The sequence below is a fragment of the Eumetopias jubatus genome, unplaced genomic scaffold (genome assembly GCF_037043125.1).
Source record: "Eumetopias jubatus isolate StellerSeaLion01/CBP00866 unplaced genomic scaffold, mEumJub1_p1.0 scaffold_9, whole genome shotgun sequence".
NCBI classification, from domain to species: domain Eukaryota; kingdom Metazoa; phylum Chordata; class Mammalia; order Carnivora; family Otariidae; genus Eumetopias; species Eumetopias jubatus.
In genome coordinates, this window is record NW_028274815.1 from 135,616,925 (window position 1) to 135,643,682 (window position 26,758).

General features: G+C 47.4%; 1 protein-coding gene across 1 annotated transcript; it reads right to left on the reverse strand.

Annotated features, from left to right (window-relative positions):
* Positions 1 to 26,758, reverse strand: CTCFL (CCCTC-binding factor like). The gene is made up of 10 exons (XM_088026659.1): positions 26,225 to 26,758; positions 25,572 to 25,797; positions 21,026 to 21,196; positions 20,584 to 20,717; positions 18,029 to 18,149; positions 16,563 to 16,712; positions 14,500 to 14,660; positions 12,010 to 12,192; positions 4,714 to 4,834; positions 1 to 110 (listed from the first exon to the last, which is right to left on the reverse strand). The coding sequence occupies exons 1-10, from the start codon at positions 26,756 to 26,758 to the stop codon at positions 1 to 3; spliced, it is 1,911 nt and encodes a 636-aa protein (XP_087882785.1).

Here is a 26,758-nt window from a genome sequence, read left to right on the forward strand (position 1 = left end):
TTAGCCATCACAGGTCACTTCTTCAGCCGCGACGCCTCCGTAGGGGACAGGAACCACCTCTCCCGGGCACTGCTCCAGCCTCACGGCGGGCACCTCCTTAGCGGCAGCTTCTTGGGGAAAAGGCACAGGGTTTAGGCAAATTTAAAATAAAGTCAAGAAAACAGTGCACATACCTTTTGGAAATAATCCCTTGATGTTTAACATAGCAAACATTTTAGAAAATGATTTTTTTTCCATTTATAAGACACTCATGTAAGTATTTCTGATGGCACCTATGTGCTTCAGGGGGTTCTGAACCTTGGTCCCCTAAGCTTTTAGGGCCGGATGATTCTCTGCTGGGGGGCTGTCCTGTGTGTTGTACAGTATTTGGAGCATCCCCTGGTCTCTACCCACCGGAAGCCAGAAGAATGCCACTCCTCACTTGTGACACCAAACATGTTTCCAGGCACTGCCATATGTTTGCTGGGAAGCAGGCCCGCCCCTGGCTGAGAACCCGTGCTCTACGCTGAACGCAGGCCCTGCAGAACTCGACAGTGGCCGAGCCGCTCACCTGTCTTGTTTCGGAGCTCAGGGAATGACGTCTCCGGAATGACAAGACCAGCTGCTCACAGGGCATTTGTCCCTATTGCCAGGGAGCCCATGCAGTCGGTTCGGGGTCACGCATTGTGCCGGGCACCCCCTGTGAGCCACGCCTGGATCCATAACCATCCCCGCCCACCCTCCAGCAGATTCTCGCCAGTATGACATTGGGAGCTTAAAGACAGATCGCTGTAAATCCGATGATATTCATCCCTCTACCCATTTCCCAAATTACTCCCCAAGAACACCCACGCAACTTCACTGCCTGCCCGTGAGAAGGGCAGACAAAGAGCCCACACTCACCAGAGCTTCACCTCCTGTGGGTTCAAGGTTGTTTGAAGACAGGTTTGCTTGTGGTTTCCGGAAGCATTTTGCGGGGAGTGCAGGGAGAGTACTAAGACCCGGGTCGTGCATACGCAAGGAACTCTGATTTGTAGAGACCTACCCCGAAACGCTGGGTGACCTACAGCTGACCCACCAGCAAAGTAGAAGCCAGACCATTATCTGGATAAAACAGGTTAAAAACCCCTGAAATGCAAATTAAGTATTTTTTGCTAGTATAAGCTGAGTTACTTGTTTCCATTCATGTTCGCTTAGGGTGCGACAGCTGACCATCCAAAATATGAGACATGTTTTAATACACCCAATCTTATCACTGTCCGTCTTTAAACCTACAAGGACTTTCCCATTCCTGCCCTTCTGGAAGGCAAGCATTCGGGGCAGGCAGCATTCCGCATGCCCTTCATGACCTGGTCCAAGTGATGTTCCTGTTTCAAACACCAGTGTAAGGCCGAGCGGGAGAGGGTGTCAACGCGGACCCACCTCTTACCCCTTTGATTTTGTTCTTTGTTTACTTCAGGGTCAGTGTCCGGGAGGCTCAGGGTCGACACAGGCAAGGTGCTGCCACCCAGTCGTGGAGGCCCATGGCCACCGTGGAAGCTGGTACACTTGAACTCTGCTCCACGGCCAATGGGTCACCAACCAAGGGCGACATTTTCAAAAACCCTTCCGTCTCCAATCGTTTGGTCTTCTGACAAAGGCTACTCTTACTCAGATAGGAGTTGGCCAAAGATTTTTAGAGGCTTGAATAGATAATTAAAAGAAAATACTGCATTTAGGTCTCAGGAGAGAGCCAGGAGGTTCGTCTAATTAGCTGAGAAGTCATACATTTATACGGACATTTTTGGGTCCGTCCCAGTTAAGAGCATGGATCTCCGTAGCCTGGCCTCTGGATCTCTTCATGGTGGTCGGAAGATCTGAGTTGGATCTCACCTGTTTATCTTCTCCAGTAAAGGGCTGTGTTCATTATTTGCCTGTCCGGTTGGACAGGGAATGAATGAAAAGTGGGAATGAATGAACCCTGCTAACGGCAGGCCTGGTGTGGGCTCGAGGCCCAGGCCCGCCTTGGAGGGGAGCTCAGCGCAGGCGAGAGAGAATCGGATAAATGTGACCCCGAGCACCAGATGGGGGTGTGCAGAGCAGGGGCACAGCCCTGGGGTGTACGTGAGGTGGGGCTGACCCGGTCGGGGTGCAGAGCTGAGATCTCCGGGATCCACAGGTGAGATCTTGGGGATCCGTGGGTGAGTCAGCAGGAATTCCAGGCAAAGGGTGAGTCTGGCCAGTATGGTTAGGTGCCCGAGAGGGTGGGAGGCGGTAAGCCACACCCGAGGTCCCAGCCTTCGGAGTGCGGGGTGCACAGGGAAGGGCTTCCGGTGGTGGGTAGCAGGAACAGAGGGGAGAGGCGCTGAGACGGGGGTCCCGGACATCTTGGGGAGACAGGGTGGACCTGGTCCCACACCTGTGGCCTTGAGAAGTGGGTGGGGGCGCTGCCAGTGGGTCATGGCTGCAAACACCAGCACGGATCAGGAGAGAACAAGCCCGGGGGTGGGAGGGACAGCAGAGAGGTGGCAAGACTTCAGTTTTAAATGGACGGACTTGGAGACCGCCAAGAGGGGACGCTCGCCAGGCAGCGGCTGCACGGGGACGGCAGTCCAGATCACCAGGGCCCTGCCACGGCAGAGGGTGAGGGTCTTGCATGCAGGTGTGGGGTGGGCGCAGGTGTGCAAGTCATATAGGCGCTGAGGGGCGCCACTGTGGGCGCAAGGCGAGGTGAGAGCAGCTGTGGGTAGGAGAGGAGGAGGGGAAGCGGCTGGGGGAACAAGGGAAAACGCCAGGAGGATGGATGCATGTGGGGCAAGGAGGAGGAGCCATGGTCAAGAGGGGTGACCAGTCAGTGGTGCCACGGCTGCCGAGGAGGGACAGGCCAGTGGGACGTGCTAACAGGGAGCCTCCGGGCACCTCAGTGGGGTGACGGGGCAGAAGGCAGATGCAGGGGCCCGGGAGGGGCAGGAGTGAGCCCCCCGGGAACATGATGGGAGTTTCTGGACCAGGGAGGGTGGGCGTCGTGCGGGGGTTCATTTTTTTTCTTATGACACCTGGGTGTGTTTAAGGTTGGCAGGTGGGAGCAGGCTGGGTGCGAGCAACAGGCCAGCAGGAGAGGGAGGGGAAATGCGGAGGTAGGAACAGGGAGGCGGGTGCCAGGCGGAGTCACCACGGGGCCTCAGACCTCAGAAGGCCGTGGGGGGTGGTCGGTGGCGGTGGGACTCCTCCGTAAAACCATGAAAAAGTGGTGTTTTACGACACTGTCAGTGTAAAGACCAGTCTGGTCCAGGCTGGCTCCGTCGTTTTTATATTCGTATTGGGATGTTCATTTCTCTTCTGCGTTTACCCCGCAAGCACGGCGGGCCGACCTGTGCCTGCAGATGGAGAAGCCGGGGAGCTGGGAGAGGACGGCTGGAACACCTGTCCGAACTCCAGCCCGGGGCGGGAAGACGCGGACACGTGGAGGGAGGTCTGAACAGCTCGTTGTGTCCTGCTCAGAAGATCTCCAGGCCCACCACCCACTTCCCAAACAGGGGGACTGTTTAGTACAAGTATATCTCAAGTAGCAGGTGGGATATACTCACCCTAAACAAGTATTCGTTGTTTATCCGGAATTCAAAGTTAGCCGGGCAACCCCTATTTTATCTGGCAACTCTGAAGCAAGGAAACGCCTGGCTGCTATCCGGGGGAACATTCACTAGTCAAGGATTGGGGCTGGGATCAAAATACGGGGCATTTAAGAATGAGGATGTCATGCAAACATTTTCCGTTTGTTTACGCGATAAGGTCATGTGGTTTCCAGCCATGCTTTTCAGTTCTGAGATTCTCATAGGACAGGAATGGACACCGTAACAGAACACGTCCGAAGAGTCAGGTCTGTCCCCTCATGGAGCAGAGCCTTTCACCTGGCAGACTGGACACAGGCCCTTTTTGCTCTAACCTGGGAACCCACGTCTGCCCCCCCTGAGGCCAATGATAAAGACTCTGATGCCCACAGTGGCCCCAAAAGAGAGAGGTCCCCATCCTAACCCCCCCAAACCTGTGACTGTAACCTTATGTGGAACAAGGACCTCTGAAAATATAATTAGGTCAAGGGTCTCAAGATGAGATCATCCTGGATTTTCCAGTTACTACATCCAGGGACAGGTGTCCTTGGAAAGGAGAGGAGAGACAGACAGGCAAGAAGGCTGGGGTGATGTGTCCACAAGCCAAGAGATGCCTGGAGAGACCAGCAGCTGGAAGAGGCGGGTGGGCATCTCCCCAGAACCTTCATAGGGAGCACAAGCTCTTTTGACACCTTGAGTTAGGACTTCTGGGCCCCAGAGCTAAGAGACGGTAAGCCTGCGTTGTTCCAAAGCCACTCAGTTTGTGGTCACTGCTGCAGCAGCCCCAGGACATTTACACGGCACCTGCCAGGTACAGGAGACAGCCCGCCAGCTTCAAGAGGGGGCAGCCTTCTGCCTAGGCAGCCTGGCCCGCCAGGAGCCCCCGTGACGGGGGGTGTGGACGCCAACCGGGGGGTGGGGAGGCACTCTGCCGCTCTGACAGGTGCAGAAGCCATCAAGCCCACTGCGCCAGGGACCCACCCGGGCAAAATGAAGCTCAAAATCTGCCCAAGGTGGCAGGGGGCAGCCACAGAGCGGGGCCCAGGACACACCAGTGCGTCCCCTGCACGGTAACACGCAGCACCCAGGACGTGATACCAAGAAAATCACTCCCAGGTTAGAACCCCGTTTGTTGAAAAAGAGTTACCGTCTTCCTGGACTGCCTCTTTTGGCACGGCTGGCTTTCTCTTGGTTCTTCTCGCTTTCCCCAAGGCAGCTGGCTTTCCTGGCCCCGAGCCACACTTCGCCGAGTGTCTCTGCATGTTACTCTGTTGGAGAAATGACACGGGGCACGCGGGGAGTCAGCAGCCCCGACGGAATGCCATTTAGAATCCCACAGGTAAAGACCCAGGCGCTGGAAAGTGGGGAAACGTGTGCCTAGTATATTCTTTCTTTCTTTCTTTTTAAAAAAGATATTTACTTATTTTAGATTGAGAGAGAAAGCGCACTCAAGTGGGGAGAGGTGCAGAGAGAGGGACAAGCAGACTCTGCGCTGAGCACAGACCTCAACACAGGACTTGATCCCATGACCCTGAGATCATGACCTGAGCCAAAATCATGAGCGGGAAGCTTAACCGACTGAGCCACCCAGGCGCCCGATGCCTGGTATATTCTTGTACAAAAAAGGTGGCTTTTTAAAAAAGGGGACCCCTCTGTTGTGTTTAGGACTAGCCAAAAGCGAGCTTATTTTAAATATATATATTTTTATTTATATATATACATTTTATATTTATTATTTTAGTATATTTATTAAATATGTAAATTTATTATAAATTTATATATAAGTATATAAATATTTATATATAAGTAAATATAAATAAATAAAATAAAATAAAAATAAATATATATTTTTTATCATAGAAATCAATGAGAAGACAACATCTATTCTTCTAGAATGCATCTACTCTCCAAAGTGAGGCTTGATGTTGACCCAGAAATTCAATAGACTGTCAATTTTAAGAAAATCAATCATACACCGTATGAATTTCACTGCCCTGCCAACCTCTCTCCTGGCCTATCATGCATGGAGTTATTGAACGTATACACAACACTCAAAATTAAGAGGGAAGTCACGGATTTCCCGGTCAAGCCGATTAACAATGCATTCTTACATAGGAACACTTAGGATGACTTAAGTTAGGAATCTTTCACTGTTTGGGAAGTTCATTTGGAAAGTAAGATCCTGGTGACGTGTCAGTCAATTTGCTGATGATATAAAATCTCGCACCTAATTTCTACTTTGGCTTCAGCATGGTGCTCCGCTGGACTGTCCTGGTTGTAGAAGGGGAAGGATTCATGTGTAAGTGGAGGGGGGCTGTTACAGGTTACTGAAACTTCTTCCATTTTGGGTTGGCAAATGATAGTCCATGGGTCAAATCCAGTCGGCCAACTGTTTTTGAAAAACAAGTTTTCTGGGGGTGGGCGCCTGGGTGGCTCAGTGTGTTAAGTGTCTGCCTTCGGCTTGGGTCATGATCCTGGGGTCCTGGGATGGAGCCCCTTGTCAGGCTCCCTGCTCAGTGGGGAGCCGGCTTCTCCTTCTCCCTCTGCCACTCTTCCTGCTTGTGTTCTCTCACTCACTCTCTCGCTCTCAAATAAAAAAAAATATATATATATATATATAAAGTTTTCTGGAACACTGTCATGTCTATTTGTTTATGAATTGTCCATCTACAGATGCTTTTGTGTTACAACAGTAGTTGGGCCAGAAACTGGTCTGCAAAGCTGAAAATATTACTACCTGGCCCTATACAGAAGAAAGTTTGCCGACCCCTGATGTATACGATGATCATGCACAAACGGAGCCTTTTGGGGCCAAGGATTCTTTGGAGGATATGATGATCGCAATGGCCTCTCCCCCAGCAAAGAACCCACTCGTGCACACATACACACAATCTCCCTCCAAATTCATGAAGCTCATGGCTAACGACTCTGGACATCAGCTTTGGATTAATAAACAGCCAAAAACACATCCAGCCTTTAAAACGTAAGTGCACTAAGATTTTAAGTAAACCAATATGACGTTTAGATTATTTAGGACTCAGGGGGCAGAGTGATATGACAGACATACGCGTCAGAAGACTATTTCTCAAGAGAGGAGGGATCCAGCATTTGGAATCCAGAGCAGGGGTCCTCACTGGGGAAGAAAGGCGCCCACAGCCCTACAACATTCTGGTGTGGAAACCATCCCGTGTTAAAGAATGGGAGTTTGTGAATGACGTACTTTCTAAAAATTAAGTTGGATTCAAGTATCCAGATATGCACATATTTCTTTATTTTTAAAGAGTTCATATTTTAGGGCAGATTTAGATTCAGAGCATAATTGAGAGGGAGACAGAATTTCCCTTACGCCCCTTGCCCCCCCCACCACACACAGCCTCCCCGATTATCCGAATCCTCACCAGATGCTTTTGTTACAATCAATGAACCTACATGGACACATCACAATCACCCAAAGCCTGCAGTTTATACTGAGGTTCACTCTTGGTGGTGTTTGTTCGGTGGGTGTGGACAAATGTATAATGACCATATCCACCATTCTGGTATCACACAGACTAGTTTGGCTGCCCTAAAACTCCTCTGTGATGCACCCGTTCATCCCTCCTCCCCAACCCCTGGAAACCACCCATCTTGTTACTGTGTCCATAGTTCTGCCTCTTCCAGAATGCCCTATGGCTGGAATCGTACAGTGTGTACCCTTTTCAGATTGGCTTCTTTCACTTAGTAATATGCTTTTAAGATTCTTTCATGTCTTCATGGCTTGATGGCTCATTTCTTTGTAGTCCTGAACACTACTCCATTATCTCGATGGACCTGTTTATCCATCACCTACTGAAGGACTTCTTGGTTGCTTCCAAGTTTTGGTGATTACGAATAAAGCGGCTATAAACATCCAGGTGCAAGTTTTTGTGTGGACGTAAGTTTTCTACTCCTTTGGGTGAATAGGAGTGTGAGTGCTGGATTGCATGGTAAGAGTATGTTTAGTTTTATAAGAAACCACCAAACTGTCTTCCAATGTGGCTGCACCATTTTGCATGCCGCCCAGCAACGCCCAAGTGCTTGGTCTGCTCCACATCCTGGCCAGTGTCTAGTATCCTCAGGGCTCTGGATTTTTGGCCATTTTTGATAGGTGTGTGGTGGTGTCTTGATTTATTTGCATTTCCCTGATGACGTACGACGTGGAGCATCTCTTCATGTGCTTACCTGCCACCTGTACATGTTCTCTGGTGAGGGGTCTGTAAAAATCCTTGGCCCATTTTTTAAATCAGGTTATCTGTTTTCTTAGGGTTGTGTTTTAAGAGTTCTTTGTGTATTTTGGATGACCGTCCTCTATCCGATGTGACTTTTGCGTATCTTTTCTCCCTGTAGCTTGTCTTCTGGAGTCAGAGGTCGTGCATTTTAGTGAAGGCCAGCTTACGGATGATTTCTGTCATGGATGGCACCGTTAGTGTTGTCCCTGAAAAGTCCCTGCCAAACCCTAACAAGATTTTCTCTTGTTATCTTCATGGGTTTTATAGTTTTGCATTTTACCTTTAGGTCTGTGATCCATTTTGAATTCATTTTAGTGAAGGGTGTCAGGTCTCCTTCTAGATTTTTCATTTTCGCTAAGCACGGATTCCCACGACCCTGAGATCATGACCTGAGCCGAAATCAAGAGCCAGCCACTCAACCGACTGAGCCACCCAGGTGTCCCTAATGTGCGGAGACTCTGATGGGAATTGCACTGAACCTACAGATGAAGTTGTAAAGGACTGACATCTTGACATTGTTTTCTTATCCATAAACATGGACTATTTTCCTCCATTTATACAGTTTTTCTTTGATTTCATTCATCAAACCTTTTTTCATTTCCATTGTAGCAATTCTTTGTGGTTCTCTCTTAGGATTTCCATCTCTCTGCTCATGTTGCTCACCTGGTCTTGCGTGCCGTCTACTTTATCCACTAGCACCCTTAGCGTGGGAATCAGGGCTGTTTTAAATTCGTGATGATTCCAACATCCCTGCCATGCCTGTTTTTGCTGTTCTGTCTCTCCAAACTGTGATTTTGCCTTTGGGGATGACTTACTAAGTTTTCCTGACAGCTGGACTTGACGCCCTGGGGAAAAGGAGCAGCTGTAAACAGAGCTTTGGGAACGTGGAGGGGAGGTGGGGGGAGGGGGCGTGCTCTGTAGCCTGGGACCGGGTCTCACTGTGTCCGTGAGCTGTGCTTCTGGACCGTGAACCTCACAAGTGTTTCTCGCTTTTATTTCCCATCTCAGGTGGGACCAGAGGGCTGTTGTGGGCTGGAGTCAGGTATCTCCCTTCCACCGGGTCACTTAGTTCTGATGATACCCCAGCGGATTAGGCTCTGGTCAACTGGTTTCCCCAGAGGGAGACCTTGTTAAAGAGAACAGAAGGTTCTGGGGTATTTCAGATCACTTCCTCCCCTTTCCCCGGCTGGAGGGAAGCAGAAGGGGATTCTTTTTCTGACGTTCACTGTGGGAACCTGGTCGGGCTCCTGGTGGTAAAACCCCCCGTACAGTGGGGGGCCCCTGTGACTTTGACTATAGTTTCTAACTCTCGGACTTGTCCACCTGAGCCTCCAGCAAGTCCTCAATTACCATTCAGGTTTTCCCGCCCCGGCGCTGGTTCCCGTGGTGGCTTCTGCCCATGAGTCTCTGCTCTGGAACCTGTGACTCAGTGTTCACCTGTCCGTCTCCATTCTTCGGGGCGGTGGTTGGCCCTGTGTGCTCCCCTCTCCCTACAGATCCTAGAAGAGTTGATTTTTCAATCTATTCAGGTGTTTACTTGTTGTTAGGACAGAGTGGCAACTTCCAAGTGGAACTGGAAACGGGTTATTTAATTTTTTTAACAGCTTTATTGAGATTTAATTCATATACCATACAATTCTTCCATTTAAATTGTGTAATTCAGTGGCTTATTCCTAGTGTTGTAAAGCCATCACCACCATCAATTTCAGAACAACATTTCAAAAAGAAACCCTACGCTCTTAGGAGTCACTCTCCGTCTTCCTCTCCTTCAGCCCCTGGCAACCACTAAGCTACCTTCCGTCTCTGTGAATATTCTGGACATTTCCTAGAAAGGGAATCACAGAATATATGGCTTCTTTTAAGGTTCGCCACGTTGTCACATGTACACATTCCTTTTAATGGCTGTGTAATATTCCATCGCACGGATGTACAATGTTTTATCTCATCATCGGTTGATGTACCTTCGGGTAGTTTCCGCTTTTTGGAGCTGTTTATGAATGACGCTGCTCTGAATATTCGCGTACAAGTTTCTGTGTGGTCCTTCTGAGTATATTCCTGGGAGTGGGACTGCTGGATTGTGCACTAACTTTATGTTTCACTTTTTGAGAAAAAGCCAGACTATCTTCCAAGGTGGCGTCACCATTTTCAGATCCCACCGGCGCTGTGGGAGGGCTCTGATTTTCCCATATCTTTTGTTATCGGTTTCCTTTGACTGTAGCCACCTCCATGGCTGGCCCTACATGTTCTCGCTACGATTCTGCTTTGCATTTCCCGAGCAACAAATGACGCTAAGCATCTTTTCATGTGCTTATAGGCCATTTGTAGATCTTGTGTGAAGAAATGTCTATTTAGATCCTCTGCCTATTTTTCATCGGGTATTTGTCTTTTTATCCTTACACTGTAAGAGGTTTTATATGTAGGTGCACCTCATTTTACCATACTCTGCTTTACTGCACTTTGTAGGCACTGCGTTTTTTATAAATGGAAGGTCTGTAGCAATCTGGCATCGAGCAAGTCTACTGATGCTGTTTCCAGAAAGCTCATACTGTATCTCTGCATCGCACTTGTGTAATTCTCGCGATATTTCAAACTTTTACATCATTATTGTATTTGTTATAGTGATCTGTGATCAGTGATTACAACTTGCCAAAAGCTCAAATGATGGTTAGCACTTTTTAGCTGTGAAGTATTTTTAAATTATGGTACGTACTTTTTTTTAAAGACATAATGCTATTGCATACTTAATAGACTATAGCAATAGTGTAACTGTAACTTTTATATGCACTGGGAAACCAACACATTCCTTTGACTCACTTTATCTGAGGTGCTTTACTGGAGAACTAAAGCCTACACTCTCCCCAAAGTACGCCTGTATTCTAGATGCAAGTCCGAATACACTTTCTTGAACGCAAGAAAAGTTTTCAAAACTTCTGATTGTATGTTCTGAGGAATTCTATGAGGCAGACTCATTCTTTTCTCTGTTTTCTGGTTCTTCACACCAAAGGGCAGGCTCTTTACAATATTGACTCTTTACAACGTTAACTCGGTATGAACGCTGTGTTTGGAGTGTTGTCACTACTTGTATTTGAAAAGTTGAACTTAGGAGTATTAACACTCCAGAATTACCCAGGAAACCACAAAGAGAAAAGATAAAGCTTTCTCCCCGTAAAGAGTCAACTTCAGATAATTCAAAACTTTTATAAAAGCTAGCCGGGAGCGCATACATTGTCTAGAGACCTGGCTCATCATCTGTCGTGGTTTTGCAATGACCACAAATTCTTCCACGCTCTTCCTTTCAAAAGGAACACCGCCCCCCACCTCTTGGATGTGGGCTGGACCTAGTGATTCGTTTCTAATGAGCAGAAGTAATGGGCCACTTTTAAAACTAGCTGACAAAGGGCACAGTTGCTCTCTCCCCCTCTCCCCCTTGCTCTGGGTCATGAGGACACTCGAGCAGCCCAATGAGGAGGTCCACGTGGTAAGGAACTGAAGCCTCCTGCCAACAGTCATGGGAGGGCACCATCTTGGGAGTGGAGCCTCCAGCCCCTCCAGGCCTTGGGTGATGTGGCCCCCAGCGGACAATATCCTGACTGTAACCTCATGAGAGACGCCGAGCCAGACCCATCCATCCAAGCCCCTCCCAAATTCCTGCCCCACAGAGAATGTGCGGTAATAAATGTTTGTTGTTTTTTAAGCTACTAAGTTTTGAGGTGATGTGTTAGATAGCAACAGATAAATAATATGGCACCTAAAAAAAAAAACAAAACACGGAAGACTAAACGTATTTCTTATCAGAGTACCAACAACACCGCTCTAAGAACATCTCTGAGATATTTTGAAAATTGCATCCTCTCTGTGAAATAGCCTAAATCTAATTCACAGGAACAATGTTAAAATGCTACACTTAAAGCAGGAGTCTTTGAAGATTCTGGGGAGTATGAGAATTCCCTAGAACGATTTGTAAGATTTTGTTTGCAGAATTGTCTTTTTTCACGGAAGGGGAGACCACACTTTGATAAGATTTTCAAGAGCTCTGTGACTCCAAAAAACTAATAACCACTTCCCTAAGGCAGGACAGATGCTGCCTTCAGCCCTGACAAGTTTCTATAATTGGGTTTAAACCCCTGAGTGTGTCAGCGCCCGTGAAACAGAGGAACCTCTTCGGGGAGGACTTACTGTGACTTAAGTAAGCTTACCCAGCGGGAGAAGCCCTTGCCACACTTGGGGCATTCGTAAACGGCCGGGATGAAATTGGCATCATGGTATTTCTTGAAGTGCACATTTAGAAGTTGCTCCTGTCGGAAACATTTATCACACGAGAGGCAGGGGAACGGCTTCTCTCCAGTGTGGGTGCGTATGTGAACGGTCATATGACGTTTCTAGGAGGGATGGGAAGGAAGACAAGCAGCTGAGCTACCTATGGGGATTTTTTTTTAGTCCTTGACATTATTTATTATATACCTTTCCTCCCTCCCCAACGATGAGCATATGATTAAGATAAATGACAGCACAGACATTGTCAGGATGGCATTGCTAGGGTTACAGTCTGGCCATCTAGGAACCAAACCCGTCCACCCTGCTGTAAGCCACCAGCGAGCTCGGGGCATGTGGTGGAACATTCCTTGCAGAGTGAAACAATAATCACCTGGCCCTCCAAGAGAGCTCAGGGATTTGCAGCCCGACTTCTGTAACTATTTGCAATGACCTGAGTTTACAAAGGGCAGACAGAGCCTGAACACAAAAATCTAATGTCAGAGGGGAGCCTGGGTGGCTTGATTGGTTAACATCCGACTCTTGGTGTGGGCTCAGGCCATGATCTCAGGGTCCTCGGATCTGCTCTCAGTGGGGCGTCTGCTGGAGAGTTTCTCCTTCTGCCCCTCCCCCTGCTCACGCACTCGAGATCTCTTTTTCAAATAAATAATTAAAAAAAAAATCTAATGTCAGAGTTTCAAGTCAGTGGCTATTTGGGGTTGGAAGAATATTAAGCCTCTAAATATTTCCCCTCCTGCTTCCTGATAAATATTAGGACAAATCTTAATATCTATTTAAAAGCATAACAGTGATAATAACTTGTCTTAGCAAAGAAATAACCAGAGATTTTAACTAAGATTTACATCAGTAAATAATTTGGAGAAGCAGGACACAAATATATATAAGGTCAAGCAAAAGGACCCGTTTTATTTAAAATGCTAGGATCGCGCAGAGGAGACACATGCCCACTTCTTTGTTACTGTTCGTAACCGAACTGACCGTGTTCCTCCAAGGCTCCCTCCTATGGGTACCCTGTTCCCCACCTGCCTCTCCCCTCACCTTCCTTCCTGGACAGCGTGGCCCTGGTGGGACCTTGACTCCCAGGGTGGGACTGAGTGACGCTGTCCTGGGAAGAGGGTCGGTGGAAGGGCATGTGGGGAAGAGGGTCCTTTTTGTATTCCATTCCATTTCAATCCACTGATCTTTCTTATACTTTGAGTGAATCTTTTACCTATATGCATGATTTTGTAAAATAATGGACTGATTGGTCATCTGGTAAATCTCAGTTTATTGAGCTATGGAGATCTTCTAACTGTTGACACATTTCATGACACCGTATAAAGCAATGTTTTCTTAAAATCGCTCAAGTCTCATTAAAAAAGTCTTCAAGTGTTAGCAAGCTGTCAAGCTCGTGGTGGTGGAAATGCAAACTTCTAATTGTTTATTTCCTCGTGACAGCTGAAATCATATCTTTGCCAACACATCTTCCTTGAAGTGACTGACTCACTTTATTTACTTTCCAAAAAGGCACAGGGTGTTGCCACATGTCTGAGATGGAAGCAGCAGAGTTTGTCACCTGTTCTTTCAAGTGAAAACAGCAGCTCAGGAAAGAATGGCTAGTTGAGCTGGCAACTCGGACAATGTGCCAGGAGCTTCCCTCCCGACAGCCACTGGGTTTGTCGGGAGATGGCAGTGGTACCTTATCGGTATAAGTATTCAGGGTCAAGACTGAACGAAGCCGGTAACTGTCACCGCCCCATCGAGAACAGTCTTAAGGAAAACTGCCCTTTATCTTTGCAGCCAGCATAGGACTGTGAGGAACACAGCAGAGACCAGTCCTGCTTCGTGTCACTGCTCAGCTTGGTTCTGACGCACCTCCACCGCTTTGGCACCATCACCACCCATGTCAACATAGCAAAAAAGGGCAAATACTGTGTTGGCATGAATTAGTTAGTTAATGATCATCTTGATTTACGGCCCTGACTGGTTTCAAGGACGTGCAGGGGTCTGTAAACCATACCTTTTTTTTTTTTTTTAAGATTTTATTTATATTAGAGAGGAAAGAGAGAAAGAGAAAGCACGCACAGGGAGGGAGGGGCAGAGGGAGAGAGAATCCTCAAGCAGACTCCTCATCGAGTGTGGAGACTGACTCGAAGCTCGATCCCATGACCCTGAGATCATGACCTGAGCTGAAACCAGGAGCTGGATGCTTCACCGACTGCCTCACCCAGGCACCCCTGTCAACCGTACTTTTAAGAACTGTGGCTTTGACGTATTGGCTCCTGGCTGCTTTCTGGTTATTCTGAACACCATCTTTCAAGAAAGCATGACCTTGTTCATTATTTTCAAAGTGACAGAGGATCCCCTCCTGACCCGCCCTTCTTGCATACACCGCTGCCTTCCCCTGCCTCCCCAAATTGCCCAAAACCTAGTACCTGCATGCAGGCATAACTGCAGTATTCACACTTGAACCTCTTCTCGTTCTTATGAGTCTTCTGGTGCTGAATGAGGGCATAGCGTTCATGGAAGACAGCAGAACAACAGCGACACTTCATCTCTGTGGCCTTGTAAGTATGCAGGTTGCGCAGATGGACACCTAAAATAGCGACAGAACGGTAGGTGCTGAAACCATATTATTTCTGTTAGCTGCTCTCCCGAGCCTCGTGTTGGGGCTTCTGGATCTCAGCACTACTAGCACCTGGAGCTGGTTTCTTCTTGGGGGAGCCATCCTGGGCACTGTAGGAAGTTTAGCAGTGTCCCTGGCCTCCGCCCAGTAGATGCGAGTAGCATCCTTTTCTCCCCAGGTGTGACAACCACAATGCCTCTAGATACTGCCAACTGCCTCCCAGGGAACGAAATCCTTCCCCACTGGGCGCTGCTGCTCAGAATGCACCACATGCTGACGAGTCCACTGAATACCCTTTTCACCACAGAGTGAGACGCCGTTTAGGCTGGGGCATATCGGACCCAACGTGTTCAATGAACAAAGCACCTCGAGAACCTTATGGTGCGGGCGGGTTTTTAGGATAATGTTAAGGTGGTTTCACCTTAAAAACATATAACCTCTGTATCTTAACTTAAAAAAAAAAAAGCCCAGATGTTCTGTTGGAAGTCAATGCCCTGGTTTTTTCCTCTGTAGTAACTGACCTAGGACTCGCAGTGAAGTCTGATTGGACATGCTCTAGAATAATTTCTGTTGAACTGAGTCTAATGCATGGTGGTTTTGTGGTCCTTTGTGGAAAAGGCTAACCCCAATGGACACCTGGAGGAGGCACACCCGCGATGTGCTCACTCAGTCACTGAGGAGCCTGATCTCTCCAATGGGGGCAGGAAGACTTCACTGGTTCACAAAGCATCTTACCAGGTATGCGGAGTGGGCTGCCTACTGAAATGAGGTGTGACCTACATCATTTCGTGTTGTCAAAGCCCTGTTTCCTTTCTGGGCAACAGGCTTGTGGCTCTTGTACCCTACAAAGTCCCACTGGGCTGTGTTTTGTGGCATGCCAGTAACTACAGTAACATTGACAGAATGTTCCAGATTAAAAAAAAAGAAAAGTTAAGGCTTCATAAAACACCCTCACTCTTTCAGAAATGTTCTCAAAACCGTGTTATCTCATCTCCAGAATTTCTCCGGGCAAATTGGTGACTTGTATTTGTGCCAGCATGTTCTGAGTGTTACACGCTTTGGCAAGAGAAGTAAGATCATGGAAAATGGGAAGCCTAGAAGCCCCAAAACATAGGAAGGAGGCTCATTCACTCACAGGTTGCTCCCACTCCTAAATACTGCCCGGTTTTCCCTGTGGGCAGGACAAAACCCAGACTACTAAATCTGGCATTCAGAGTCACTCACGGTACATTCCATTTTTGCTCTGTGATGTTTCTTGCCGTTGAGAGGGCGTACCATATCACAGCAAGGATTTCAGACCATAGGCTGGCCTCTTTTACTGAAGTGAGTTCCCTAAAGAGAGGGCTGTTGAAGTTCTTCCTTTTGTAACCTCGGCTCCCTGAACTTTTTAGGATCACAGCAAGAGTCTAAGAAAGGTTTGCAGAGTATCACTGATGAGAACACTAACAGAGTCAGAACCTACCTCCAGGCCACCTCCTGGCACCCTGGCACCGCCCAGCTTAGGGGACCGTGGAGCAATGCATGCTGTCTAAGCCCCTCCATCATCTGTAAAAACAGGCCTACTATGGAATGAAACAGTATCCGTGGAAGTGCTTTAGGAGCTTAAATACCCGTGACTGCTTAGCAGGTGCACCTGGAACTGAACAGGCTCTAGGCCAGGACTCCCCAAACAAGCCATGAACCCGTACTTCTGCAATCTCGCCACTAGATGGCACCGCAGGACCTCTGGAAAAAAACCCTCTTGAGGAGCTGGTCCTGCAGACCAAGGGCCTCCCTGTCATCAGGCCCAGGGCTCCACGGGTTCCAGGCTGTGTCCCCCTAAGAGCCAACCAATACTGTCCTTAAAGGAAGTTCATTAAGCCAGACACTCACGCAGGTCACTCTTCCTTGCGATGACGGTGGCACAGTGTGGACACTGGTATTTGGGGACATTCTCGCTGTGCTTCTGTAGGATGTGTATTTTCATGGTGCCACTCTGGGTGAAGCGTGCGTGGCACACGTGGCATTCATACGGCTTCTCACCTGTGACAGGGACGACGAAAGTGACCCTCTGCACGGTGGCTTCGCCCAGCAAGCCTGGATCCTCTCCAAAGCTCCCTGGAGCTGAAAGCCTTTCTTTTATCCCTGAGGCCCCTTTCTCAACCCCTTCCCTGTACATTTAGCCCCACGATTGGAGCCCGATGCCCAAATCAAGCCCAGACAACGTTACATCAGCTACAGCTGTGTGGACAGTGGCCCAGACAGGCGGCCCTCCGCCCATCTGGGGGCTACTGGTGGGCCACCCGGTTCCCACCCTGGTGTACAGAACGAGACATACACGTAAACATAGTCTTCATACAAAAAAAATATATAAAGTAAGTGCTAGAAATACCATATAATCCACTAATTCCACTTCTGGGTATTTATGCGAAGAAAACAAAAGTAGTAATTTGGAAAGATATATGCCCCCCCATGTTTACTGCAACGTTACTGACAACAGTTGAAATACGGAAGCAGACCGACCATCCACCGAGAGATGAAAGGATAAAAAAGAGGTGGTGTATATATATATATTTATATATAAAATGGAATATTGCTCAGCCATCAAAAAAAGAATGAGATCTTGCCATTTGCAACGACATGGGCGGACCTAGAGGGGGTTACGCTAAGTGAAAAAGTCAGGCAGAGACCATAGGATTTCACCTACATGTGAGATCTACGTAACAAAACAGACAAAACAGACTCGTAAATACAGAGAACCCGGGATTGCCACAGGAGAGCGGGGTTGAGGTACGGGCCGAGAGATGAAGGGGATTAAGAGGTATGAACTTTCAGTTACAAAATAAAGAAGCTACGCAGACGAACAGCTCGACGTGGGGCACGTGGTCGGTGGTATTCACATTGTACATGTCAGCTTGTGCGGTGGCAGAAGGGGACCACACTTACAATGAGCATCGGGTACAGTATGTGACAGGACAGTCTCTCTGTTGTACACCTGAAACTAGTGTATGTATCAACAATAGATCCATTAAAAATAAATGAAAAATTAAGCGCATTACAAAACCAGCACACTTTACGTTCTGCCTTAAAATTGGAGGGTCAGTTACCAGGGGACTTCAAATCCCCGACACACCCACAGAGGCAGACACGGGGCGGCGGTCTGCTTCTCCCCACGGCCCCCCACCCCAAGGCTAAGCACACGTAAAGGTGCGGATCAAACTCCTCACGTCGGAAAGAATGAAGACACTTGCTCTGACATCTGAGCTTCCCATGGGCCTCGAGGAACATTCTGTCCAGGATCCCTTGAAACAGGGACACTGTGCCGAACCCGTGGGGCCTCCTGCGCGGGCCGGCATTACCTGAGTGCGTCCTCATGTGCCGCTTCAGCTTGTAGGTGTCTTTGCTGGCGTAGCTGCATAGAAGGCACTGGAAGGGGCGCTCCCCCGTGTGTGAACGGATGTGGCGCTTCAGCTTACTGGCCTGGAAAACAAACAAGGGGCACGGAGCACCATCAACACTTAAGAGTCCCGAGAGTCTTCCATTAATCAGCATGATAAAAGATCTGGAAATTGCTCCTACGGTAACGTCAGCGCGGATTTCACGCGCCCAATATGGTGAACCGGTCATGACTTTTTATTTTTCACCCTGATGTTTTCCATTTGATGTGTGCATCTGAGGTCCTTGGTGGGTAATGAGCGGTAATTTTGAGAGACTCTCAGACTCAACTTCACTTTACAAAGGGAACACTGAAATCTAGCGGCTCAGAGCCATACAGGATTTGGTTTTCATTTCCAAAGCAAGTTCAGATCAGCTCGCAGAGGCCCGAAGACATCTGTTGGCGTAAATAAAGCGGGAGCCTTGAAACAGCGGGTCTTCAATGTACTACACCATCCCTGTGAAGCATCTCACAGTTACGAGTTCTGTGGACCCAAAACAGCATATGAGTGGAGAGAGGCCTCCTTTTCTAGTAAGGCCAAGTTCTAGGTGTTAGTGGTTTCTTTATAAGAAGAAACTTTTAAGTAAAAGGAAGCAACTTCTAATTTGATTAATTACACATCCCAGGCGATTAATTAAAAGGCAAACCGCATATTCCCTCCGTTTGATCTTTTTTTTTTTTTTTTTTGCCTGACTGATCACCTTCTAGAACCGTTCTTTTTCTGTACGCACTTACTGCAGGCCCTTATCTGCCTTGGGCGGCTGTTGTCAGAAAGCCAGCATCAGCCCTGCCTGCGATCTCAGGAAGGCTAGGCTCAGTCTGACTCCCCAGTATAGGACAAGCATTCATAGGCCTGGAGAACATTCTAGAACAACAGAAGACTTAGAACAGAAAACAAGGTCCGAATGGAAAGCCTCAGCTTAGAATTTAAAGAAGCAAAGTGGGCATCTTTGAGTCTATGAGAAGGCAAAACAGAAAGTGTGAACAACTGCAGCATGAAAGGTTTGCTGAGCCAGGCAGCAAAAGCAGCTGTGCAGAAACGTCCTCTGTGGCTTCAGAGGGAGCAGGGAATGAGGGGCGCTCACAAGCCGTTGGGAGTGTGGTAACCTGCCCGCAGCTTGGATACATTGCTGCTGGCCCCAGCGCCAAGGGATGGTGCTGGGGGAGCTGAGGCCACTACCCCTGTCCCTTACAACAGAGCAGCAGGGCAGGGCCTGGAAACTGCACAAAAGGGGTGAGAGCAGTGACAGAGCGTCCCTCAATGTAGGTGAGGGACCTGCGTGTGGATGGGCCACCCCTGAGAAGGGTCTCCGCCGACACGCAAGCTTGTGCTGAGAACGCGCAGGGCACCAACAAGGGGGCCACTCGAGTCAAGGAGTCTCAGGTGGCTTTGTGCTTTGAAACCTTCACTGTGTGTTTCCACACACAGCCACCACCTTTAACTCCAATGACAAGTAATTTTTAAAAATAGTAATAGTGGGAAAAAATTCTTGGAACCAAATCCTGACGCCGCCTGTGAGTGTCCCTCGTTTACGAAACGCGGTTGCATCACGACTGTATATAAACCCCAGACCTCCCCTTTAACTCTGTTCCCAATGTGTGTGATCTGTCCCCAACTGGGCTCGGACCCAGGACCCAGCGTGTGCGCGAACAGAGCGCGACGGAGCCCTTAACCTTTCCTTGTAGGGAGCTGACTTTGCAGAGTAAGTGTCCCAGGCGGCTGTCATTCCATTTGGAGTGGTGCTGAGCCAGCCGGAAGGTATAAATAAAACAGTCTGGCTGAAATGACCATGACATATCACTGAAGTTTGAGAAAGGTGGTCTTTCTATAATTAAGAAAGGAAATGGGCCACGTCTGATTCTTCGCACAAGTTGTTTTGTACCTGACCAGGTGCCACTGAGGAAAGGTCCTAAGTTGCAGTGAAAACTCAGATTGGTCCTGTGTTCTGTTAGAGCAAATACCCTTGGATTTTGTAGAACAGAGTACACTCCATAAAACACCAGATAGGACTTTCTAACACATTTGAGAAATATCTCTCAAGTATAAGTAATTTCAGTTGTAATTTTGCTGTAGTTTCACTAATTCAGAATCAAAGAAAAAAATTCAATTTTCTATTTTTCTCTTTTTTTTTTTCTAGAGAGAGAGAGAGAGAGAAGGGCAAGCAGGGATAGGCAACAGAGAGAGAGAATCTTAAGCAGATTCCACGCCTGGCGGGGCTCAATTTCACAACCCCGAGGATCGTCACGTGAGCCGAAATCAAGAGTCAGACGCTTAACCTACTGAGGCACCCAGGTGCCCCTCTAATTTCCTATATTAAATTTAGAAAATAGAATGAGTATTATTTCCTGCATAGATTTTGTATGAATAGTATCTTTAGGGAAACCTATTTTGTAAGTGATTCTATTAGCGTAGCTTAACTTCCACGTCAACTTCTTACTAAGAGCGCCACGAAGCTTTAAGTACATGAGTGAACTTACTTCCACACTGGCGTACTTGCACATGGAACATTTAAAGGGTTTCTCGTGAGTGTGTTTATAACGTCTGTGTCGGACAAGTTCTCCACTGGTGACAAATGCCATGTCACAGTCACCACACTTGTAGGGTCTGGTTCCTGAAAAATCCCATAGTTTATCCTATTAAGCAAGACTTAACCACACAGTTTCCTAGGAATTTATAACCTATAAATTAGACTCAGTTTCAGAATGCTTTAAAAATTAAGAAGAGACCCTTTATAATCACAAATACCCCAGACATATAGGAGGAAAATCTTTATAACATTTGATGTTTTTAGGCAAAATTGAAGACAAAACTGAAGTGAAACCAAACATGTTATTTTGATGTGCAGATAGGTAGATCTCGCATCCGTATATAACTTTAACACTTATCCTTAACGGGAAAGATCCTTCTCTTCTGGTTTACCTGTGTGGGTATTGACATGATTCCGCAGAAGAGTGACAGTGCGGAAGGCTTTCAGGCAAAGGTGGCACATATGGGGCTTTTCAGCGGTGTGAGTTTTCATATGACGATTAAAACTCGAAATTCTAGAAGAGGTGAACACGCAGCTATCACAGCGGAAGGTTCGTTTTATTTCTGCAGGAAGAAGAAGATAGAGAGTTTACAGATTTGTAAAAGTCTTCTTTGAGATGTTCAAATTCCACTGAAACACAGCAAAGTAACTTGGCACGTCCTTTTTTTAGAGTCATGGGGTAACCCAACAAAAGACATTCCATGCAAACTCCAGTAATAGACAAAACAAACTCAAGACAAAATCTGTTACAAGAGACAAGAATGTTATACAACAAGAACAGACCGAATTCATCACAAAGGTGGACAAATTATAAACATATACGTGCCTAATAACACAGCCCCAAAATACCTGAAGCACAAATCGACAGAGCTGAAGGTAGAAAGAAGCACTTCAGCAACAGTGGGCGACTTCAGTACTCTACTTTCAACAACGGAGAAGACGACTAGACAGAGTATCAGCAAGGAAACAGAAGACTTACCATTATAAACCAAACAGACATAACGGATCTACAGAACACTCCACCCAACAACAGCACAATGGACCTTCTTTACAGGCGCATACAGAACACTTTTTGGGAAAAACCATGTGTGTTAGGCCACACGACAAATATTGATAAATCAGGGGCGTCTGGGTGGCTCAGTCAGTTGAGCGTCTGTCTGTTTTTGGCTGGGTCATGGTCCCGGGGTCTTGGGACTGAGCCCCATGTTGGGGTCCTGGGATCGAGCCCCACATTGGGTTCCCAGCTCAGTGCGGAGTCTGTTTCTCCCTCTCCCTGTCCCCCGGCTCATGCTCTCTCTCTCTCTCTCAAATAAATAAAATCTTTGAAAAAATGTCGATAATTTAAAAAAAGCATAGAAATCATATGCTCTCTGACCATCATGACATGAAATCAGGAATCAGTAAAAGAAGGAAATTTGGAAAACTCATAAATATGTGGAAACTAAACAACGCACTCACAAACGACCAATGGGTCAAACAAGAAATCACAAAAAAACCACACTGTGGAATGCTCTGAGCTGAATGGAAGTGAAACATGAGAGACCAAAGCTTACAGACTGCAGCTAAAGCAGTGCTCAGAGGGAAACTTTTAGCTGTAAAACACCCACACTGAAAAAGAAAAAGCATCTCAAATCAATAACTTAACTTTACATCTGAAGGAACTAGAAAAATAAGAGAAATCTAAACCCAAAGCTAACAGAAGGAAGGAAATCATGAAGATTGGAGTGGACATAAATTAAGATAGAAAACAGAAAAACAACAGAACCGATAAAAGCAGAAGTGGGTTCGTTTAAAAGATCACCATTGACAAATCTTTACCTAGACTTGTAACCAAGATACAAAAGAGAAAAGTCAAATAAGCAAAATCAGGAAGGAACGCGGGGGCATTACTATCAACTGTACAGAATGAGAGAGGTTATAAGAGAGTACTTTGAATGACTGTATACCAAAGAACCAGATAACCCAGATGGAATGGAAAGTTCCTAGAAACACACAAACTACCAACACTGGCTCAAGAAGTAGAAAATCTGAATAGCCCCATAGCAAATAAAGAGACTGAGTCATTAATAAAAAAAACTACCCACAAAGAAAGCCCCAGGACCGGAAGGCTTCACTGCAGAATTCTGCCAGAAGCTTAAAGAATTAACATCAATCCTTTCCAAAGTGCCCACACAAAAAAGTAGGACACTTCCTAACTCATTCCATGAGGGCAATATTACTCAGATACTAAAGCCAAAGGCACAAAAGGAAAACTATGGACCAATATCACTTATAAATATAAATGGGAAAATCTCCAACAGAATACTAGTAAACCAAACCCAGCAGCTTATTAGAAGTATTGTGCACCAGGACCAAGTGGAATTTATCCCAGGAATGGAAGGGTGGTTCAACATACAACAACCGATCAGAGCAACACACCATATTAACAAAAGGAAGGGGGAGAAAAGCACCATCATCTCAATAGATTCAGAAAAAACACTTCACCAATTCCAATGGCCTTCATGATACAACACCCAACAAACTTGAAATAGAAGGTTTATGGGCTGAATTGTGATCCCCCCAAAGATGCACTGAAGTCCTACTGGCAAATACCTGTAATGGTGACCTTGGCAGATGTCATCAAGCTTAGATGATCCTATTGGACGAGGGTGGGTATGGCTGGCGCCCTTAAAAGAAGGGGAGAAGAAACACAGGTAGACACACACGGGGAAGGAGAATTTTCCATGACAAGAGAGACAGAGACCAGTGACACAACTACGAGCTAAAAAAAATGCCATGATTGGGACAATTCCGGAAGCTGAGAGAAAACACATTCCTGGAACACCTCCCTTCCTAGAGCCTTCCAACACCATGATCCCAGACTTCCAGCCTTCGGGACCGTGAGAGAACACCATCCTGTTCTCTAAGCCACCCAGTGCGTGGTGTTTTGTTGCCATAGTGCCAGGAAACAAATACAGGTACCAATTGAAAAAGGGGCAAAGGATTTCAGTAGACCCTTCTCCAAAGAAGACATACAAATGGCCCATAAGCACATGAAAATATATCATCTTGCAGTTAATTTTTCACCATCTTCCTACATCATTAGCATCAGGGAAATACAAATCAAAACCACAACAGGGTCACTCTTCATCTCCACTAGGACGACTCTAATTTTTTTTTTTTTTTAATGGAAAGAAGTGCTGGCAAGGGTGCGCAGACCCTGGAACCCCCCCACACTGCTGGGGGGGAAATGTAAGTTGGTGTAGCTGTTGGGGGAAACCGGGAATTCCTCAAAAACTGAAATATAGACCGAAATACAGACTGAAATACAGACCGACCGTATGACCCAGCAATTCCTTTCTGTTCCTACGTATATAGACACCCAAAAGAATAGGAAAAAAGCGTGCAAACAAAAACCTGTATGTGAATGCTCCCAGCAGCACTCCTCACACTGGCTAAAACATAGAAACAGCCCAGATGGTGATGGATGGATGGATGGAGAAACAAAACCTGCGTTATCCACATGATGCATGGCTACTCAGGGATGAAGGAATGAAGCACTGATAACACTAAGTGAAGAAATCCAGACACAGAAGGCCACATACTTTATGTGTATAAGTCCATTTAAAGAAATGTCCAGAGATGACTACTAAGTGGGTACACTTCTCTGTTTTTCTTTAGATTTTCTTTATTTATTTATCTGGCGGGGGGGGGGGCACCAGGGGGGCGGGGCAGAGGAAGAGGGAGATGCAGACTCCCCACGGAGCAGGGAGCCTGACCTGGGGCTCCATCCCAGCACCACGGGGATCCTGACCTGAACCCAAGGCAGACGCTTAACCCACTGAGGCACCCAGGCGTCCCTGTGGCTCACTTTTCTTTGGGGGATGAAAAGAGCCTGGAATTAGTGGGGACGGTTGCACACAATTGTGAATAGATGAAAAATAAAATGAGCTAAGAATTGAGAATTTGGGGGTACGATCTCTTGATTTAAATACAAGAGAAGCATGATATATATGTATACATATTATAGCAAAGATTGCAAACTCAGCCGCCTACTGAAGCCACTGAAGCCAGAGGCCATGAACCTAAATGAAGGATTTGAACCACACATAGGAAGAACACGCAGTGTGACTTTTAAAACAGAGTCACCTCCCGGCCCTGGCACCGGTTGCTGGGAGGAAACAGCCATGTGTGACCAGAGACCACTGTGCAAATGAGCTAGAAACTGAGATTTGGGGGGTGAGCTCTCTTGTTTTAAGTAAGTGAGAAACTAAGAAACTAGTATTTTCTAAACAGCTATACAAGTAATTTTTGAGGGTCAACTTCCCCCCGTGGGCTGCCGCTGCCATGCAATCTTAATTTTAATATGACTTGAATTGAGCTTCAAGGTCCTTCCTAACCTGGCCTAACTTCCCTCTTTGAGCACCCATCTGAGGAGCTGTCCGCCATCAGTAAGAAGCCACATACTTTCGGAGCTACCCCCACAGGCCGCTTCCAGCTGCCTAGAACAGGATCCCCAGTCTTAATGGCTTCTGAGTCCTCTTTCCTGGCCTCACCTAAACATCCCTTCCCTACAGGGTGCCTCTGCTGCCTTCTAGACATCACTCCTTCTTCTGGTCCTGAGGCCCCTGCCCTTGCCTCCATCAGCCTGGCGCCATCCCTCCCCCACTCCGTGGGGCTGCAAACCAGGCGCAGATCAGGGCCCACCTTCTATGTGTCTATACAGCACTTAGCAGAAGCGTTTCTACTCTGCTTTAAAAACATTTGTGTCCAAGACACAGACTCTTCTGGATTGGATTCGCAACACAGAACATTAGTTTAAAGTTTCTCCCATTTCCTGGCAGTTGGAAAGCACCTAAAAGTCAACCGCATAAAATTTTAACCACCATCTCGGTCCCCTAAAGAACAACGGCAGCCCCCTCGTATGCACGATCTCCTATGCTACACGAGCTGGCCTACCCTTCGTCTCTTTTGTTTTTTTTGTAGAGGTGGCTTTCTCAACATGTCCTTGACTTGATGCAGGTTTATCTTCTTGTTCTTCCACGTTTAAGTCTGAAACGGTCAGCACAATTTCGTCTCTTCCTTCATCTCCAGGCTTCGCTTCCACAAAAAAGAGCTGCTCTCCCACCTGTGGATCGGGTCCCCCTTCAGCCAGCAGCTGGCCCTCCTCCTGATCTTTCGCAAGCTAATAAACAAAAGTGAGCATTCAGACAAATACTGTACTCTTAATGACAATCCATTAGACTCTTTGCCTTGATAAAACCATAGAACACAGAAACACCAGAATTAAAGAAGCACAGAAGATCATCTATTGCAACCAAAATGCGGACACCATAATTGTTAAGCATCCAGCGTTTGGGGAAGGAAACGTAACACTGTTTTTTAAAAACACAACGCGCCTTGCAGCGTTCTCCTTGGTGTAACTTTTTAAACTCTTAGAAAAGAACAGGAGGTCTCCCAAGATTGTCCCTGGGTGGTCTTTTTACTGTGTGTAATTTAAACTGCAACTTTTAACTTGCCTGTCCCTACCTAATGGTGCACAAAGAGCAACTAAAAAACAAAAAAAGGTAGTCTGAGTTTTTTCCCCACCCCGCGGAGGGTCCCAGCCATACCTTTAGCAATCCAGCGCTTTCAGCCAGGCTCACCACAAACTTACTCTCTTCACTGGCCACGGCCATGCTGCCTTCCAGAACGTGCAGCTCCATCACCTCCGTCTCTTGCAGCGAGTACACCCCCTCCTGGATGCTAAGGGCGACGCACTGCTGGGATCCCTCGCCCAGCCACAGCAGAGACTGCAGCCCACCGCCGCCGGCCTGCTGGACCGTCACCTGCAGGCCTTCCTGGGGCTGCGGGCTGAGCCAGCTGATGTCCTGCAGCTGCACGTCTTCGGAGAAGTGCACCGTCTGCAGGGTCAGAATGTGCTTCTCGCTCTCCTCTGTGGTGAGTGGCGGTTCTTGCTCTCCCTCCGGCACCCTGGCCGGGAGGGGCCCGTAGGGGCACGGGGCCTGCACGTCCCCGGGGCCTGGGGGCTCCCTCCCTCCGCACCCTCCGTCTTCCTCCTCCTCTAATAGGACCTCTGGGATCACCTCCAGTGCTTTGATTCTGGTAAACTGCTCTGGAGGGACAGAGATCTCAGTGCCTGCCAT